Here is a 19,675-nt window from a genome sequence, read left to right on the forward strand (position 1 = left end):
TCCCCATGCCCAGGGGGTCTGGGCACCCCTTTCCTTCTGCTGGAATTTGGGGACATCAGGAGAGCCACCAAGTGTCCCCTGTCCCCATGTCTGGGGGATCTGGAGTCTGGGGGACATCGGGAGTGACAGCAGTGTCACCTGCTGGGGACATCGGGAGTGACACCAGTGTCACCCTGTCACCGTGCACAGGGGCTGGGGACATCCTGAGTGCCACCACTGCTGTCCCTTGTCCCCATGCCTGGAGGATCTGGAGTCTGGGGGACATCGGGAGTGACACCAGTGTCACCCTGTCACCATGCACGAGGGTCTGGGGGACATCCTGAGTGACACCAGTGTCACCTCCTGGGGACATTGGGAGTGACACCCGTGTCACACTGTCACCATGCACAGGGGGCTGAGGGACATCCTGAGTGTCACCAGTGTCACCTGCTGGGGACATTGGGAGTGACACCTGTGTCACCATGCACAGGGGATCTGGGGGACATTGAGAGTGCCACCACTGCTGTCCCTTGTCCCCATGCCTGGAGGATCTGGGGTCTGGGGGACATCGGGAGTGACACCCGTGTCACCTGTCACCATGCACAGGGGATCTGGGGGACATTGAGAGTGCCACCACTGCTGTCCCTTGTCCCCACACCCGGGGGATATGGGGTCTGGGGGACATCCTGAGATACAGCAGTGTCACCATGCCAGGGATCTGAGGGACAGCAGTGTCACCTACTGGGGACATCCTGAGGGACAGCAGTGTCACCTGGGGACACCCTGAGTGACAGCAGTGTCCCCTTGTCCCCAGGCCCTGAGGGGTCTGGGCGCCATTTTCCCTCTGCTGGGGAATTTGGGGACACTTGGGGATTGAGGGGGGGGCACCTGCTGTCACTGTGTCACTGTCACTGTCATTGTCACTGTCATTGTGTCACTGTGTCCCTGTCACTGTGTCCCTGTCACTGTCACTGTCACTGTGTCACTGTCACTGTGTCACTGTCACTGTGTCACTGTCACTGTCGCTGTGTCATTGTCACTGTCACTGTGTCACTGTCAATGTGTCACTGTCCCTGTCACTGTCCCTGTCACTGTCATTGTCACTGTGTCACTGTCACTGTCATTGTCACTGTGTCACTGTGTCACTGTCACTGTCACTGTCACTGTCACTGTCACTGTCACTGTGTCACTGTGTCACTGTCACTGTCACTGTGTCACTGTCACTGTCCCTGTGTCACTGTGTCACTGTGTCACTGTCACTGTGTCACTGTGTCACTGTCACTGTCACTGTGTCACTGTGTCACTGTGTCACTGTCACTGTGTCACTGTGTCACTGTCACTGTCACTGTGTCACTGTCACTGTGTCACTGTCACTGTCACTGTCACTGTGTCACTGTCACTGTGTCACTGTGTCACTGTCACTGTGTCACTGTCACTGTGTCACTGTCACTGTGTCACTGTGTCACTCTGTCACTGTGTCACTGTCACTGTGTCACTGTGTCACTGTGTCACTGTGTCACTGTCACTGTCACTGTCACTGTGTCACTGTGTCACTGTCACTGTGTCACTGTCACTGTGTCACTGTCACTGTGTCACTGTCACTGTCACTGTCACTGTCACTGTGTCACTGTGTCACTGTGTCACTGTGTCACTGTCACTGTGTCACTGTGTCACTGTCACTGTGTCACTGTCACTGTCACTGTCACTGTGTCACTGTCACTGTGTCACTGTCACTGTCACTGTGTCACTGTGTCACTGTGTCACTGTCACTGTCACTGTCACTGTGTCACTGTGTCACTGTCACTGTGTCACTGTCACTGTGTCACTGTCACTGTCACTGTCACTGTGTCACTGTCACTGTCACTGTGTCACTGTCACTGTGTCACTGTCACTGTCACTGTCACTGTCACTGTGTCACTGTGTCACTGTGTCACTGTGTCACTGTCACTGTGTCACTGTGTCACTGTCACTGTGTCACTGTCACTGTCCCTGTCTCTGTCACTGTGTCACTGTCATTGTCCCTGGCACTGTCATTGTCACGGTGTCACTGTCACTGTCACTGTCATTGTCACTGTCACTGTCACTGTCATTGTCACTGTGTCACTGTCACTGTGTCACTGTCACTGTCACTGTGTCACTGTCACTGTGTCACTGTCACTGTCACTGTCCCTGTCACTGTGTCACTGTCACTGTCCCTGTCACTGTCATTGTCACTGTGTCACTGTCACTGTGTCACTGTCACTGTCACTGTGTCACTGTCATTGTCACTGTGTCACTGTCACTGTGTCACTGTCACTGTCACTGGGATGGTCCTTAGTGAAGGTGACGATCCCATACCAGGATGGGCTGGAGGAACCTCCTGGTGGGATTTGGCATCTCCTGGGGCTCTGGAGAAAAACCTCAGACCCTTCCAGAACCTTGGAGATACCAGGAGAGGACACCCAGACCCTCCCAAACCCCTGGAGATACCAGGAATGGACCTGAGACCTTTCCAAAGCCTTGGAGATGCAGCTCAGACCTTTCAAAACCCTTGGAGATACCAAGAGAGGACACCTGGACCCTCTCAAAGCCCTGGAGATACCAGGAGAGGACCTCAGACCCTTCCAAAGCCTTGGAGATGGAGCTGAGACCCTCCCAAAGCCTGGGAGATGCCAGGAGAGGACCTCAGCTCAGCCCAGACGCTTCCAAAGCCTTGGAGATGCAGCTCAGATCCTTCCAGAACCTTGGAGATACCTGGAGAGGACACTCAGACCCTCCCAAACCCCTGGAGATGCCAGGAGAGGACCTCAGACCCTTCCCAAGCCTTGGAGATACCCAGAGAGGACCTCAGATCCTTCCAGAACCTTGGAGATACCAGGAGAGGACACCCAGACCCTTCCCAACCCCTGGAGATACCGGGAGAGGACCTGAGAGTCTCCCAAAGCCTTGGAGATGAAGCTCAGAGCCTTCCAGAACCTTGGAGAAACCAGGAGAGGACACTCAGACCCTCCCAAGGTCCTGGAGATGCGAGGAGAGGACCTTAGACCTTCCCAAAGCCTTGGAGATACCAGGAGAGGACCTCAGCTCGGCTCAGACCCTCCCAAACCCTTGGAGATACCAGGAGAGGACACTCAGACCCTCCCAAGGTCCTGGAGATGCCAGGAGAGGACCTTAGACCTTCCCAAAGCCTTGGAGATGTTGGCAGAGGCAGCTCAGGTCCTCCCAAAGCCTTGGAGATGCCAGAAATGGACCTCAGACCCTTCCAAAGCCCTGGAGATGGAGCTGAGACCATTCCAAAGCCCTGGAGATACCAGGAGAGGACCTCAGACCTTTCCAAAGTCTTGAAGATACCTGGAGAGGACCTCAGATCCTTCCAGAACCATGGAGATGCCAGGAGAGGACCTCAGACCCTTCCCAAGCCCTGGAGATGCCAGGAGAGGACCTCAGCTCGGCTCAGACCATCCCAAACCCTTGGAGATACCAGGAGAGGACACTCAGACCCTCCCAAAGCCCTGGAGATACCAGGAATGGACCTCAGACCCTTCCCAAGCCTGGGAGATGGAGCTGAGACCATTCCAAAGCCTTGGAGATGCCAGGAGAGGACCTCAGACCTTTCCAAAGCCTGGGAGATGGAGCTGAGACCCTTCCAAAGCCTGGGAGATACCAGGAGAGGACCTCAGACCCTTCCAAAGCCTTGGAGATGCCAGGAGAGGACCTCAGACCCTTCCAAAGCCCTGGAGATGCCAGGAGAGGACCTCAGACCTTTCCAAAGTCTTGAAGATACCAGGAGAGGACCTCAGACCCTCCCAAAGCCTTGGAGATGCCAGGAGAGGACCTCAGACCCTTCCAAAACCTTGGAGATACCAGGAGAGGACACTCAGATCCTTCCAGAACCTTGGAGATACCAGGAGAGGACACCCAGACCCTCTCAAAGCCCTGGAGATACCAGGAGAGGACCTCAGACCCTTCCCAAGCCTTGGAGATGGAGCTGAGACCATTCCAAAGCCTTGGAGATACCAGGAGAGGACCTCAGACCCTTCCAAAGCCCTGGAGATGCCAGGAGAGGACCTCAGACCCTTCCAAAGCCCTGGAGATACCAGGAATGGACCTCAGACCCTTCCAAAGCCCTGGAGATACCAGGAGAGGACCTCAGACCCCTCTAAAGCCTTGGAGATGCCAGGAGAGGACCTCAGCTCAGCTCAGACCATCCCAAACCCTTGGAGATACCAGGAGAGGACCTCAGACCCTTCCAAAGCCCTGGAGATACCAGGAGAGGACACCAAGACCTTTCCAAACCCTTGGAGATGCCAGGAGAGGACCTCAGACCCTTCCAAAGCCTTGGAGATGGAGCTGAGACCCTTCCAAAGCCTGGGAGATACCAGGAGAGGACCTCAGATCCTCCCAAGGCCCTGGAGATACCAGGAGAGGACACTCAGACCTTTCCAAACCCTTGGAGATACCAGGAGAGGACCTCAGACCCTTCCAAAGCCTTGGAGATGCCAGGAGAGGAGCTCAGACCCCTCTAAAGCCTTGCTTTAGATGGGAGATGCCAGGAGAGGACCTCGGTGTCTCCACAAGGTGCCACCGCACCAAACCCCCACCCCCGCCTGGTTTGGGGCCAATTCTGCCCGTTTTGGGTTTTTCTGGGAGGAGCCCTCAGGAGAGGCTGAGAAGAACGGGAGGAGCTCCAGCCCTGGGTGACCTCCAGTGGTGGCACCAAGGTGGTGGAGAGAGGTTCTGCAGAGCTTTGGGGCCAGGAGAGCTCCAGATGTCCCCAAACCATGGGAGTTCCTCAGGTTTTTGGGGCAAAAAAAGGAGATTTTGGTGAATTTCCAGGAGGAAATCCCAGATTTGTCCTTGGGTGGTGGCACCAAGGTGGAGAGAGGTTCTGCAGAGGTTTGGGGACCATGAGACCTCCAGATGTCCCCAAGCCATGGGAGTTCCTCAGGTTTTTGGGGCAAAAAAAGGAGATTTTGGTGAATTTCCAGGAACAAATCCCAGATTTGTCCTTGGGTGGAGGAACCACGGGAAGATGGAGCTGCTGTGAGGAACGGGATGGACCCAGGGGTGGTTTGGGGTGAAAAGGACCAAAAATGGATTTGAGGGCGTGAGGAGAGGATGGGGATCCCCACCTGGACTGAAGGGTCCCACCACCATGGAGATGTCGGGATGGAGATGAGGACAACCCTTCCCTCCTGAGATGTTCACCCACGGATCCTCCTGGAGCTCACCGAGTTTGGGTCTGCCATGATCTTCTCCTGGATGGTTTTCCACTGGTGCTGGGTTTGGTGGCACCACAAAAGGACTTTGTGTGTCCTGGCTAACCTGGAAAGGGATGAGACCCAACCCTGGTGGGTTTGGTGGCACCACAAAAGCAATTTCCATGTCCATTCTGGCCTGGAACCACCAGAACCCTGGTGGCTTTGGTGGCATCAAAAATGGAATTTCCGTGTCCTGTCTGGGCTGGAAAGGAACATGATCCAACCCTGGTGGGTTTGGTGGCACCAAAAATGGAATTTCCGTGTCCTGTCCAACCAGGAAAGGGATGAGACACGACCATGGTGGGGTTGGTGGCACCAAAGCCCCACAAGAAGGACAGGGCCATGTCCATGTCCTGTCTGGCTTGGAAAGGAACATGATCCAACCCTGGTGGGTTTGGTGGCACCACAAAAGCAATTTCCATGTCCATTCTGGCCTGGAACCACCAGAACCCTGGTGGGTTTGGTGGCACCAAAAATGGAATTTCCATGTCCTGTCTGGGCTGGAAAGGAACATGATCCAACCCTGGTGGGTTTGGTGGCACCAAAAAATGGAATTTCCATGTCCTGTCCAACCAGGAAAGGGATGAGACACGACCATGGTGGGTTTGGTGGCACCAAAAATGGAATTTCCATGTCCTGTCCAACCAGGAAAGGGATGAGACACAGCCATGGTGGGTTTGGTGGCACCACAAAAGGACTTTCTGTGTCCTGTCTGGCTTGGAAAGGGATGAGACACGACCATGGTGGGTTTGGTGGCACCAAAAATGGAATTTCTGTGTCCTGTCTGGGCTGGAAAGGAACATGATCCAAGCGTGGAGGGTTTGATGGCCCCAAAAAATGGAATTTCCATGTCCTGTCCAACCAGGAAAGGGATGAGACGCGACCATGGTGGGTTTGGTGGCACCTAAAAATGGAATTTCCATGTCCTGTCTGGCCTGGAACCACCAGAACCCTGGTGGGTTTGGTGGCACCAAAAATGGAATTTCCATGTCCTGTCTGGGCTGGAAAGGAACATGATCCAACCCTGGTGGGTTTGGTGGCACCAAAAATGGAATTTCCGTGTCCTGTCTGGGCTGGAAAGGAACATGATCCAACCCTGGTGGGTTTGGTGGCACCAAAACCCCACAGCAGGCCTGGATCTGTGTCTGTGTCCATGTCTGGCTTGGAAGGGGATGAGACCCAACCCTGGTGGGTTTGGTGGCACCACAGAAAGGACTTTGTGTGTCCTATCTGGCCTGGAAAGGGATGAGACACGACCATGGTGGGTTTGGTGGCACCACAAAAGGACTTGTCCTCGCTCCATCCTGTCCCACCTCCATCCCATCCTGTCCCACCTCCTCCATCCCATCCCACCTCCACCGTCCCATCCAACCTCCATCATGTCCCACCTCCACTGTCCCATCCGAACCTCCACTGTCCCACCTCCACCGTCCCATCCAACCTCCACCGTGTCCCACCTCCACCGTCCCATCCCACCTCCACCGTCCCACCTCCACCGTCCCATTCAACCTCCGTCATGTGCCACCTCCACCGTCCCATCCAACCTCCACCGTCCCATCCAACCTCCATCGTGTCCCACCTCCACCATCCCATCCCACCTCCACTGTCCCATCCAACCTCCATCCCGTCCCACCTCCTCCATCCCATCCCACCTCCTCCATCCCATCCCATCCCACCTCCACCGTCCCATCCCACCTCCACCGTCCCATCCAACCTCCATCATGTGCCACCTCCACCATCCCATCCAACCTCCACTGTCCCATCCGGGGATGCTCGGGGGAGCTGCCGACACCGTCCCGTGGGAGCTTCCAACAGGGCGTGGGTGTCAGTGTGGCGTTGGGTGTCGGGATGGGTGTTGGGATGGGTGTTGGGATGGGTGTCAGTGTGGCGTTGGGTGTCGGGATGGGTGTCGGTGTCAGTATGGGTGTCAGTGTGGCGTTGGGTGTCGGGATGGGTGTTGGTGTGGGTGTCGGTGTCAGTATGGGTGTCAGTGCTGTGTTGGGTGTTGGGATGGGTGTTGGGATGGGTGTCAGTGTGGCGTTGGGTGTCAGGATGGGTGTTGGGATGGGTGTCGGTGTCAGTATGGGTGTTGGTGTCGGGATGGGTGTCAGTGTGGCGTTGGGTGTCAGGATGGGTGTTGATGTCAGGATGGGTGTTGGGTGTTAGGGTGACACTGCCATTCCCCCAACCACTCCTCACCGCCCCGGCATGGCCCCCTGACCCTGTCCCCAATTGTCCCCTGAGATCAGCACCCAAGCTGTGCCCTGAGGGTCACTACGGCCCCCTGACCCTGTCCCCAATTGTCCCCTCAGATCTGCACCCAAGCTGTGCCCTGTGCCACCTGGGAGCTGTGCACTGCCACCACCCAAGGGTCACTGTCCCTGACCCTGTCCCCCATTGTCCCCTGACCCTGTCCCCAATTGTCCCCTCACCCTGTCCCCCTTGTCCCCTCAGATCTGCATCCTGGAGTGCGAAGGCCAGGCCGTGCCCCGCGCCACCTGGGAGCTGTGCACAGCTGCCACCACCCTGTCCCCAATTGTCCCCTGACCCTGTCCCCAGCTGTCCCCTGACCCTGTCCCCCCTTGTCCCCTCAGATCTGCATCCTGGAGTGCGAAGGCCAGGCCGTGCCCCGCGCCACCTGGGAGCTGTGCACAGCTGCCACCACCCTGTCCCCAACTGTCCCCTGACCCTGTCCCCAATTGTCCCCTGACCCTGTCCCCAGCTGTCCCCTGACCCCCCTTGTCCCCTGACCCTGTCCCCCCTTGTCCCCTGACCCTGTCCCCAATTGTCCCCTGACCCTGTCCCCAATTGTCCCCTCAGATCTGCATCCTGGAGTGCGAAGGCCAGGCCGTGCCCCGCGCCACCTGGGAGCTGTGCGCCGCCACCCTGCGAGCGTCCCCGCGTCCCCGCCGCCTGTCGGGCCGGCCCTGGCCCTCGGGCGCGTCCCCGTGGGCGCAGCCCCACCCGCAGCAGCAGCAGCAGCAGCAGCAGCAGTGGCGGCGCGAGGAGGAGGAGGAGGAGGAGGAGGAGGAAGGGCGGGAGGACATTTCGCGGCGGCCGGGCGCGGCGCGGGCGGCCCAGGGCGTGCAGAAGCGCTACGGGGGCTTCATCGGCGTGCGCAAGTCGGCGCGCAAGTGGAACAACCAGAAGAGGTTTAGCGAGTTCCTGAAGCAGTACCTGGGCATGGCGCCGCGCTCCAGTGAGTACGGCGGCCACCGCGGCGGCGCCGGCGACGCCAACGAGATCTAACGGGATCCCCGCCCGGCCCTGCTCGGCCCGGCCGCCACCGTCCCATGGGTGCCATCCTGCCAGGGGGGAGCAGTCACCAACAGAAAAAACCACCCCAACAATCCCATTCGGAAACGCGGCTCAGAAACGCCGCCCGCGCCGCCGCCGGCGGGGACACGGCGGGAGGGACACCTTTGGGGGCAGCTCTGGGGGGACTTGGGGGCACCTTCCGGTCACCCCAGGGTCACCCTCGGGGTCACCTTGGGGGCACCTTCAGGTTACCTATGGGTCACCCTAGGGGTCACCTTCAAGTTACCTATGGGTCACCCTAGGGTCACCCTCAGGGTCACCTTGGGGGCACCTTCCGGTCACCCCAGGGTCACCCTCGGGGTCACCTTGGGGGCACCTTCCGGTCACCCTAGGGTCACCCTCAGGGTCACCTTGGGGGCACCTTCAAGTTACCTATGGGTCACCCTTGGGGTCACCTTGGGGGCACCTTTGGGTCACCTTGAGGGCACCTTTGGGGGCAACTTTGGGGTCACTTTGGGGCACCTTCGAGTCACCCTCAGGGTCACCTTGGGGGCACCTTCAAGTTACCTATGGGTCACCCTTGGGGTCACATTTGTGGTCACCTTGGGGGCACCTTTGGGGTCACCCTCAGGGTCACCTTGGGGGCACCTTCAAGTTACCTATGGGTCACCCTCAGGGTCACCTTGGGGGCACCTTCAGGTCACCCTAGGGTCACCCTCGGGGTCACCTTGGGGGCACCTTCGGGTCACCCCAGGGTCACCCTTGGGTTCGCCTTGGGGCACCTTCAGGTCACCCTAGGGTCACCCTCAGGGTCACCTTGGGGGCACCTTCAAGTTACCTATGGGTCACCCTCTGGGTCACCTTGGGGGCACCTTCTCGTCACCCTAGGGTCACCCTCGGGGTCACCTTCAAGTCACCCTTGGGGTCACCTTGGTGGTCACCTTGGGGCACCTTCAAGTCACCTATAGGTCACCCTCGGGGTCACTTTGGGGGAGCCTTTGGGTCACCTTGAGGGCACCTTTGGGGGCACCCTCAGGGGCACCTTTGGGGGCAAATTCGGGGTCACCTTTGGGGCACCTTCAAGTTACCTATGGGTCACCCTTGGGGTCACCTTTGTGGTCACCCTCAGGGTCACCTTGGGGGCACCTTCTGGTCACCCTAGGGTCACCCTCAGGGTCACCTTGGGGGCACCTTCCGGTCACTGTCAGGGTCACCTTCAAGTCACCCTTGGGGTCACTTGTGGGCACCTGGGGACCTTCAGTCACCTATAGGTCACCCTCGGGGTCACTTTGGGGGAGCCTTTGGGTCACCTTGAGGGCACCTTTGGGGGCAAATTTGGGGTCACTTTGGGGGCACCTTTGGGGCACCTTCATGTCACCCTTGGGGTCACCTTTGTGGTCACCTCAGGGTCACCTTGGGGGCACCTTCTCGTCACCCCAGGGTCACCCTCAGGGTCACCTTCAAGTCACCCTTGGGGTCACCTTGGTGGTCACCTTGGGGCACCTTCAAGTCACCTATGGGTCACCCTTGGGGTCACTTCAGGGGCACCTTTGGGGGCAAATTTGGGGTCACTTTGGGGGCACCTTCAAGTCACCTGGGGTCACCTTTGGGGTCGCGTTGGGGTCACCTTGAGGACATCTTTGGGTCACTCTGGGGACACCTTTGGGGCACATTCAGGTCACCTTCAGGGTCGCCTTGCGGGGTCCTTTGTGGTCACCTTGGGGCGCCTTTGGGGTCACCTTTAGGGATGCCTTTGGGTCACCTTCTGGTCACCTTTGTGGTCACCTTGGGGCACCTTTGGGGTCACCTTTAGGGATGCCTTTGGGTCACCTTCTGGTCACCTTTGGGGTCACCTTGGGGCGCCTTTGGGGTCACTTTGGGGACACCTTTGGGTCACCTTCTGGTCACCTTTGTGGTCACCTTGGGGGCACCTTTGGGGGAAACTTTGGGGCACCTTCGAGTCACCTATGGGTCACCCTTGGGGTCACTTTGGGGCGCCTTTGGGACACTTTGGGGTCACCTTGGGGACATCTTTGGTCACTTGGGGTCACCCTTGGGGTACACTTTGGGGTCACCTTCTGGGACACTTTGGGGTCACCTTTGGGACGTTTTTGGGCACCTTTGGGGACACCTTTGGGTCACCTTCTGGTCACCTTTGTGGTCACCTTGGGGGCGCCTTTGGGGTCACTTTGGGGACACCTTGGGGTCACCTTCTGGTCACCTTTGGGGTCACCTTTGGGGCGCCTTTGGGACACTTTGGGGTCACTTTGGGGACACCTTTGGGTCACCTTCTGGTCACCTTGGGGTCATCTTTGGGGTGTCACTTGGGGATGCACTTTGGGGGTCACCTTGGGAGTCTTTGGGTCACCTTGGAGGTACACTCTCATGGGTCACCTTGAGAGGTGCCTTTGGGGGCACCTTCGAGTCACCTTCAGGGTCACTTTGGGGGCACCTCTGTGGTCACCTTCGTCACCTGGGGTCACCTTTGGGTCACTTGGGGCGCCTTTGGGGTCACCTTTGGGGGGCCTTTGGGGGACACCCTTGGGGTCACTTTGGGAATGCCTTTGGGTCACCTTCAGGTCACCTCAGGGTCACCTTTGGGGTCACCTTCAAGTCACCCTTGGGGTCACCTTGGTGGTCACCTTGGGGCACCTTCAGTCACTATAGGGTCACCTTTGGGGTGCACTTTTGGGGTCACCTTAGGTCACCTTCAGGGCACCTTTGGGGGCACCTTCAGGGGCACCTTGTGGTCACCTTGGGGCACCTTTGGGTCAACTTAGGGTCACTCGGGGTCACCTTTGGTCACCCTTGGGGTCACCTTTGTGGTCACCTTGGGGGCACCTTTGGGGCAACTTGTGGGTCACCTTGGGGCACCTTTGGGGTGCCTTTGGGGTCACTTTGGTCACCTCGGGTCACGGTCACCTTCAGGTCACCCTTGGGGTCATCTTTGGTTTGGGTCACCTCATTTGGGGGGGGGCACCTTTGGGTCACCTTCAGGTCACCCTCAGGGTCACTTTGGGGGCACCTTTGGGGCAGCCTTTGGGCAGCTTGGGGCACCTTTGGGTCCTTCAGTATCCTCAGGTCACTTTGGGGTCACCTTGGGGTCACCTTTGGTCATTCTGGGGTCACTTTGGCACCTTGGTACCTCAGGTCACCCTCAGGGTCACCCTTTGGGGTCACCTCGGGTCCCTGAGGTCACTTTGGGGTCATCCTTTGTGGGGGCACCTCAGGGTCACCTTTGAGGTCCTACACCTCGGGGCACCTTTGGGGACCACCTTTGGGGACACCTTCAATGTCACCTTCAGGGTCATCTTTGTGGTGACCCTGCCTTCAAGGTTGCCTTTAATGTCACCTTTGGGGACACCTTCAGGGCTGCCTTTGTGGTCACCCTGGGTGTCACCTTCAGGGTCACCTTTGGGGACACCTTCAATGTCACCTTCAGGGTCACCTTTGTGGTGACCCTGCCTTTGAGGTCACCATTGCGGTCACCTTTGGGTGGCCCTCAGGGTCACCTTTGAGTTCACCTCCAGGGCCACTTTTGGGGTCACCACTGGGGTCACCCTTGGGGTCACCTTTGGAGTCACCTCCCAGGTCACCACTGGGGTCACCTTTGGTGTCACCTTCAGTGTCACCCTCAGGCTGCCCTCAGTATCACCTTCAGTGTCACCTTTGGTGTCACCACTGATGTCATCCTTGGGGTCACCTTTGGGGTCACCTCTGGTGTCATTTTGGGGTCTCACCTTTGGTGTCACCCTTGGAGTCACCTTCAGTGTCACCTTTGGTGTCACCTTCCAGATCACCTTCAGTGTCAACTTTGGTGTCACCACTGATGTCATCCTTGGGATCACCTCCGGTGTCATTTTGGGGTCTCACCTTTGGTGTCACCTTTGATGTCACCATTGGTGTCACCTTGGGGTCCCCTTTGGTGTCACCTTGGGCTCCCCTTTGGTGTCCCCTCAGTGCCACCTTGGTGTCCCCTTGGTGTCACCTTGGGGGTCCCCTTTGGTGTCCCCTTTGTGTCCCCTCAGTGTCACCTTGGGGCTCCCCTTGGTGTCCCCTCAGTGTCACCTTGGGGTCCCCCTCGGTGTCACCTTGGGGTCCCCTTTGGTGTCACCTTTGGTGTCCCCTCGGTGTCACCTTGGGGTCCCCTTTGGTGTCACCTTGGGGTCCCCTTTGGTGTCACCTTTGGTGTCCCCTTTGGTGTCCCCTTGGTGTCACCTTGGGGTCCCCTTTGGTGTCACCTTGGGGTCCCCTTTGTGTCCCCTCGGTGTCACCTTGGGGTCCCCTTTGGTGTCACCTTGGGGTCCCCTTTGGTGTCACCTTGGTGTCCCCTCAGTGTCACCTTGGGGTCCCCTTTGGTGTCCCCTCAGTGTCACCTTGGGGTCCCCTTTGGTGTCACCTTGGTGTCCCCTCAGTGTCACCTTTGGTGTCCCCTTGGTGTCACCCTCGGTGTCACCTTGGTGTCACCTTGGGGTCCCCCTTGGTGTCACCTTGGGGTCCCCTTTGGTGTCCCCTCGGTGTCACCTTGGTGTCCCCTTTGGTGTCACCTTGGGGTCCCCTCAGTGTCACCTTGGGGTCCCCTTTGGTGTCCCCTTGGTGTCACCTTGGGGTCCCCTTTGGTGTCACCTTTGGTGTCCCCTTGGTGTCACCTTGGGTCCCCCTTTGGTGTCACCTTGGGGTCCCTTTTGGTGTCACCTTTGGTGTCCCCTCGGTGTCCCCTTGGTGTCACCTTTGGTGTCCCCTTGGTGTCACCTTGGGGTCCCCTTTGGTGTCACCTTGGGGTCCCCTTTGGTGTCCCCTCAGTGTCACCTTGGGGTCCCTTTGGTGTCCCCTCGGTGTCACCTTGGGGTCCCCTTTGGTGTCTCCTCGGTGTCACCTTGGGGTCTCTTTTGGTGTCACCTCGGTGTCACCTTGGGGTCCCCTTTGGTGTCCCCTTTGGTGTCCCCTCAGTGTCACCTTTGGGTCACCTTTGGGTCCCCTCAGTGTCACCTTGGTGTCACCTTGGGGTCCCCTCGGTGTCACCTTGGGGTCCCCTCAGTGTCACCTTGGGGGTCTCCTTTGGAGTCACCTTTGGGTCCCCTCAGTGGTCACCTTGGGGTTCCCTTTGGTGTCACCTTTGGTGTCCCCTTGGTGTCACCTTGGGGTCCCCTTTGGTGTCCCCTCAGTGTCACCTTGGGGTCCCCTTTGGTGTCCCCTCGGTGTCACCTTGGGGTCCCCTTTGGTGTCACCTTGGGGTCCCCTTTGGTGTCACCTTGGGGTCCCCTTTGGTGTCCCCTTGGGGTCCCCTTTGGTGTCACCTTGGTGTCCCCTCGGTGTCACCTTGGGGTCCCCTTTGGTGTCACCTTGGGGTCCCCTTTGGTGTCACCCTCGGTGTCACCTTGGGTCTCCCCTTTGGTGTCACCTTGGTGTCCCCTTGGGGTCCCCTTTGTGTCCCCTCGGTGTCACCTTGGGGTCCCCTTTGGTGTCCCCTCAGTGTCCCCTCGGTGTCCCCAACCGGGGCCGCTGCTCCACGTCCAGCAGGGATCGGTTCCCCCCAATCAAAAATTGGGAAAAAATCATCAAAACCCCAAATAAATACGGGAAATGTTTAAAAAAATAAAGAGTTTTTTATAAATAAAATTGAAAAAAAATCAAACATTTAATTTAAAATTTAAAATTCCAAGGAGATTTAAAATAGAATTTTGATCTAATGTTAAATAGAGAAGAAAATTCAAACTTCAAGACATGAAAATCAATTTCAGGATGAATGGAAAATATTTAAAAGAAATCAAAATAAATTTTAAAAAATTTTAAAGAAATAAAAAATAAGTTAAAAAATTTACAACGAATAAAGGATAAATTTAAAAAATATTGTAAAGAAAGATAAATTTCAAAAATATTTTCAAAGGAATAAAAAGGAGATTTCAAAAATATTCTAAAAAAATAAAAGCAAATTTTTAAAATATTTAAAAGGAATAAAGAATTAAATGGAATTATTTAAAAGAAATTAAAAAATCGATCAAAATTATTTAAAAGAAGTTTAAAAATTGAGTTAAAATATTTAAGGAAAATGGAAGGAAAGCCTTTTAAATACATGTTAAAGGTGAATAAAATTCTAATTAAATTCAATTAAATTAAAAATATCTAGAAAAAATTTAAATAAATTTTAAAAAATTAAAAAATAAAAATAAAATAAAGAAAAATGAAAATAAAAAATAAAAAGAAATACAAATAAAATAAATAAAATGAACAAAAATAAAGTTTAAATCAATTCAAATTTCAAATTAACCAATTCCTGGCCAGGGCCCTCCATTCCCACGCTGCAATTCCCAAAAAAAAATCCCAAATTTGGGAGAATTTTCACATTTTTCCACTTTTTTAAATCAAAATTTTTCTTTTTTTTTCCCCTCCCCAGTTGGAATCTCCCAAAATCCCGGGAGTGGAATTCCAAAATTTTGAAATTCCAAAATTTTGAAATTCCAAAATTTTCCTCAGCTGCTTTGGCCTTTCCTTCTTTTTTTACCATTTTTTCCGCACTTTTTATATTTTTTCTCTTTTTTCCTGTTTTATTCCCGACTTTTAAAATTTTTTTCTCTTTTTTCCCTTTTTTTTCTCTATTTTTGCCCCTTTTTCTCTCCTTATTCCCCATTTTCCACCACTTTTAAAATTTTTTTCTATTTTTTCCCACTTTTTACATTTTTCCTTTTTTCCCCAACTTTTCCAACTTTTTTCTCTTTATTTTCCTTTTTTCCCCCATTTCTTTCCTCTGTTTAATTTCATTTTATTTTCCCTTTCTTTTTCCCCATTTATTTTGTATTTTTTATTTTTCCCTTTCCCCCATTTAATTTCCTATTTTTTCCCTTTTGCTTCTTTTTATTTTGTATTCTCCCCTCTTTCTTTTCCCTATTTAATTTTATTTTAAATATTTTTTTCCTTTTCTTTTCCCCATTTTATTTTGGTTTTTTTTTCTTTTCCCCTTTCTTTCCCCCATTTTATTTCCTTATTTTTCCCTTTCTTTCCCCCATTTTATTTTGTATTATTTTTTCTTTTCCCCATTTTATTTAATTTTAATTCCCCACCCTATTTAATTTTTTTAATTCCCTTCCTTTCCTCCATTTCATTTCCCCAATTTTTTTTCTTTTTCCCTTTCTTTCCCCCATTTTATTTTGTACTTTCCCCCTATTTAATTTCATTTAATTTTATTTTTTAAAATTCTCTTCCCCTTCCTTTTCCCCATTTTATTTTGTATTTTCCCCCTTTCTTTCCCCCATTTTCATTTTGTATTTCCCCCTATTTAATTTCATTTAATTTTATTTTTTAAAATTCCCTTCCCTTCCCCTATTTTATTTTGTATTTTCCCCCTTTCTTTCCCCCATTTCATTTCCTTATTTTTCCCTTTCTTTCCCCCATTTTATTTTGTATTTTTCCCCAATTTAATTTAATTTAATTTTTAAAATTCCCTTCCTTTCCCCCATTTCATTTCCTCTTTTTCTTCATTTCTTCCTTCCCCCTTTTTTTCTTCTCTTTTATTTTTCCCTTCTTCCCCATTATTCTTTTTTTTCCCCATTTTATTTCTTTTTTCTTTTTATTTCCCTTCCCCCATTTCATTTTTTTCCCTTTTATTTATTTCTTCTTTTATTTTTTTTATTTCCTTCCCCATTTTATTCTCATTCTTATTTTTTTATTCTCCTTTCGCATTATTTCCTTTTTTTCCCCTTTTTTTATTTCGCATTATTTATTATTTTTTTTTAATTTTCATTTTACGTTTTATCTCCCTTTCCCCCTATTTTATTTTATATTTTTCTGTAGCGTTCCGGCACCGCCTCCCGGCCCGGCCGAGGCCCAATTAACCCAAGCCCGGCTCGGGCCCGGCCGCGCGCGCTCCCGGCGGGACCCGAAGCGCTTCGGCTCCGAGGCCGCTCCTCGCCCGCCAAAGCTCCGCCTGCCCCGAGCACTCCCGAAGGCTCCCGAGCACTCCCGAAGGCTCCCGAGCGCTCCCCCGACGCTTCCCGAGCGCTCCCGAGGGCTTCCGAGGGCCCTTCCGACAGTTCCCGAAGGGTCCCGAGCGCTCCTGAGGGCTATCCTGACGTTTCCCGGGCTCTCCCGACGGTTCCCGTCAGATCCCACCGGTTCCCCGCCGGCTTCCCCGATGGTTTCTGCCGGTTCCCGAGGGCTCCCCCCCTCCGGTTCCCGCCAGATCCCGACGGTTCCCGAGCGCTCCCTGATGGTTCCCGAGGCTCCGTTCCCGAGCGCTCCCCCGACGCTTCCCGAGCGCTCCCGAGGGCTTCCGAGGGCCCTTCCGACAGTTCCCGACGGGTCCCGAGCGCTCCTGAGGGCTATCCTGACGTTTCCCGGGCTCTCCCGACGGTTCCCGTCAGATCCCACCGGTTCCCTCCGGCTTCCCCGATGGTTTCTGCCGGTTCCCGAGGCTCCCCCGACGGTTCCCGCCAGATCCCGACGGTTCCCGAGCACTCCCCTGACGGTTCCCGAGGGCTCCGTTCCCGAGGGCTCCCCCCTCCGGTTCCCGCCAGATCCCGACGGTTCCCGAGCACTCCCCTGACGGTTCCCGAGGGCTCCCCCGACGGTTCCTGAAGGTTGCCCCTACCGGTTCCCGAGAGCTCCCGAGCGTTCCCCCGCCGGTTCCCGAGGACTCTCCCGCCGGTTCCCGCCAGACCCCGCCGGTTCCCGCGGGCTCCCCCTCAAGTTCCCGAAGGTTTCCGAGCGTTCCTGAGGGCTCCCCCGACGGTTCCCGACGGCTTCCCCTCCGAGGGCTCCGACGGCCTTCCGCCGGCTCCGACGTCCCCCCGGTTCTGCCGCTCCCGAGCTCCCCTGCGTTCCCAGATCCCCGTTCCGAGCGGTTTCTCCACGTTCCGAGGGCTCCCCTGCCCGTTCCCGAGGGTCACCGCCGGTTCCCGAGGGCTCCCACCGGTTCCCGAGGGCTCCCCCGCCGGTTCCCGAGGGCTCCTGAGGGTTCTTCCGACGGTTTCCGAGGGCTCTTCCGATGGCTTCCGACGGTTCCCGAGGGCTCCCCCGCGCAGTTCCCGAGACCCCGGGTCCCGAGGTCTTCCGAGGCTTCCGACGGTTCCCGAGGGCTCCCGCCATTACCGAGGCTCCGCCGGTTCCGACGGCTCCCTGAGGCTTCCGAGACCCCGGTTCCCGAGGCCCTGAGGCTTCCCGCGGTTCCCGAGGGCTCCCCGACGTTCGTTGACGGTTCCCGATCCGAGGCTCCCCGCCGGCTTCCGACGGTTCCGAGGGCTCCCCGCCGTCCGAGGGCTCCCCTTCCGACGCGTTCCTGACGTTCCGAGGCTCCCCGCCGCTCCGAGGTTTCCGAGGTTTCCGAGGTTCCGAGGCTCCCCGAGTCCGAGGTTTCCGAGCATTTCCGAGAGTTCCCGAAGGTTTCCGAGCATTTCCGAGAGTTCCCGAGGGCGCCGTGAGGGCGGGAGGATCCGCGCGGAAGCGACGCCGAACGCGAGGGGAGAAAATGGGAATTTTGCCCCCAAAATTGGGATTTTTTGTGGGAAAAATTTGATTTTTTTCGGAAAAAAAAGATTGAATTTTTGTCCCCCACCCCCAAATTATGAATTTTTGCAAAAAAAGAGAGGAATTTTCGCCCAAAAAAGGAGGTAATTTACCAAAAAAATAAAAAATTTGTCCCAAGACCGCCAGGCATTTTACCAGAAAAAAATTTGAATTTTTGCCAAAATAAGTAATAGAATTTTTGAGAAAAAACCCTGAATTTTTTGCCAAAAAAGTGGCATTTAAAAGAAAAGATTAATTTTTTGTAGAAAAAAATTGAATTTTTGCCAATAAAAGACGAATTTTTACCAAAAAAAGGAATTTTTGCCCAAAGAAATTCGAATTTTTTACCCCAAAAGTATAGGATATTTTGTCAGAAAGAAATTTGAATTTTTACGCCAAAACATTGAATTTTTGCCCAAAAAGTGATTTTTTTAAAAACACAGAATTTATGCAGAAAAATTTTGAATTTTTGCCCAAAAAAGAGAAATATTTGTAAAAAATTTGAATTTTTCCCCAGAAAAAGAGGAAATTTTTTGCCAAAAAGAGGGAAATTTTGCAGAAAAAAAATTTAATTTTTTGCTGATAAATTTTGAATATTTAAAAAAATTTTGAATTTTTTCCAAAATAAATTGAAAGTTTTTCCCAAAAAATGAAATTTTGCCCCAAATAGAGGAATTTTTGAAAAAAAATTGAATTTATGACCCCAGAAAAGGAATTTTTACCCAATAAAAAAATATTTTTTGCCAAAAAAAAGAGAAATTTTGCCAAAAATAGAGGAATTTTTGCCTTAAAAATTGAATTATTTTGTAAAAAAGTTTGAATTTACCAAAATTTCCCCCAAAATTCTGGAAATTTTAATTTCTTTTCATTCCCCTTGAATTTTTTGAATCCCAAAAATAAAAATTCCAAACTCTCGGAGCCGATCCCAAAAAAAGAAAAATCCCAAAAACCCCCAAAGAAATCCCAAAAAAATCCCCCAAAATCCCAAAAAAATCCCCCAAAAATGAAAATATTTTGATAATTCCGATGGGAAAAATGTAAAATAAAAAAAGGGAAATTCCAGGATGAGCCCAAAATTTTGATTTTTTTTTTTGTTGTTTCTGAGATTTCTCATTAAAGTTGTACAGAGCAAAAAAAAATCCAAAATAAATCCATTTATGGTTTCTATGAGCTGATTGCCACTCGTGCCGGGGAAAAAAGGGTTAAAAAATGGGAATTTTTGGGGTTTTTTAATGGGAAAAATGGGAAATTTTTGAGGTTTTTATGGGGGGGAAAAAAGGGAATTTTTGGTTTTTTTATGGGAAAAAATTTGGGAATTTTGTGGTTTTTAATGGGAAAAAATGGGGTTTTTTTCCCTGGAAAAAAGGGGATTTTTGAGGGAGAAAAAATGGGATTTTTTGGGTTTCTTCTGGGGAAAAATGGGATTTTTTTCGGGGTTTTTTTGAATGGGAAAAATGGGAATTTTGAGGGGGAAAATGAGAAATTTTGGGGTTTTTTTTCTGGGGAAAAATGGGATTTTTCCCATTTTTAAATGGGGAAAATGGGAATTTTGGGGTGTTTTTTCTGGGAAAAAAATGGGAATTTTTGGGGTTTTTTAATGGGAAAATGGGAATTTTGAGGGGGAAAAATGGGAATTTTTGAGGTTTTTATGGGGGAAAAATGGGAAATTTTTGGGTTTTTTATGGGAAAAAAATTGGGTA

At 53.1% G+C, this 19,675-nt stretch overlaps 1 protein-coding gene and 1 long non-coding RNA gene across 2 annotated transcripts in view; one reads left to right on the forward strand and one right to left on the reverse strand.

Moving 5' to 3' along the window:
• The window catches only part of PNOC (prepronociceptin), a 41,106-nt gene extending 24,434 nt beyond the window's left edge, over positions 1 to 16,672 (forward strand). Inside the window, exons 3-4 of the mRNA XM_064707157.1 lie at positions 8,040 to 8,418; positions 16,266 to 16,672. Of these exons, the coding sequence (XP_064563227.1) occupies positions 8,040 to 8,418; positions 16,266 to 16,306 (420 nt within the window). The 3' untranslated portion in view covers positions 16,307 to 16,672. The remainder of the gene's footprint in view (positions 1 to 8,039; positions 8,419 to 16,265) is intronic.
• LOC135445119 (uncharacterized) lies at positions 9,282 to 10,002 on the reverse strand. Its single transcript, XR_010439468.1, has 3 exons — positions 9,868 to 10,002; positions 9,555 to 9,588; positions 9,282 to 9,304 (listed from the first exon to the last, which is right to left on the reverse strand). It is a non-coding gene; the product is annotated as an uncharacterized LOC135445119 (long non-coding RNA).
• Positions 16,673 to 19,675: the final 3,003 nt, after the last annotated feature.

The sequence above is a fragment of the Zonotrichia leucophrys genome, chromosome 3, assembly GCF_028769735.1.
Source record: "Zonotrichia leucophrys gambelii isolate GWCS_2022_RI chromosome 3, RI_Zleu_2.0, whole genome shotgun sequence".
NCBI classification, from domain to species: Eukaryota; Metazoa; Chordata; class Aves; order Passeriformes; family Passerellidae; genus Zonotrichia; species Zonotrichia leucophrys.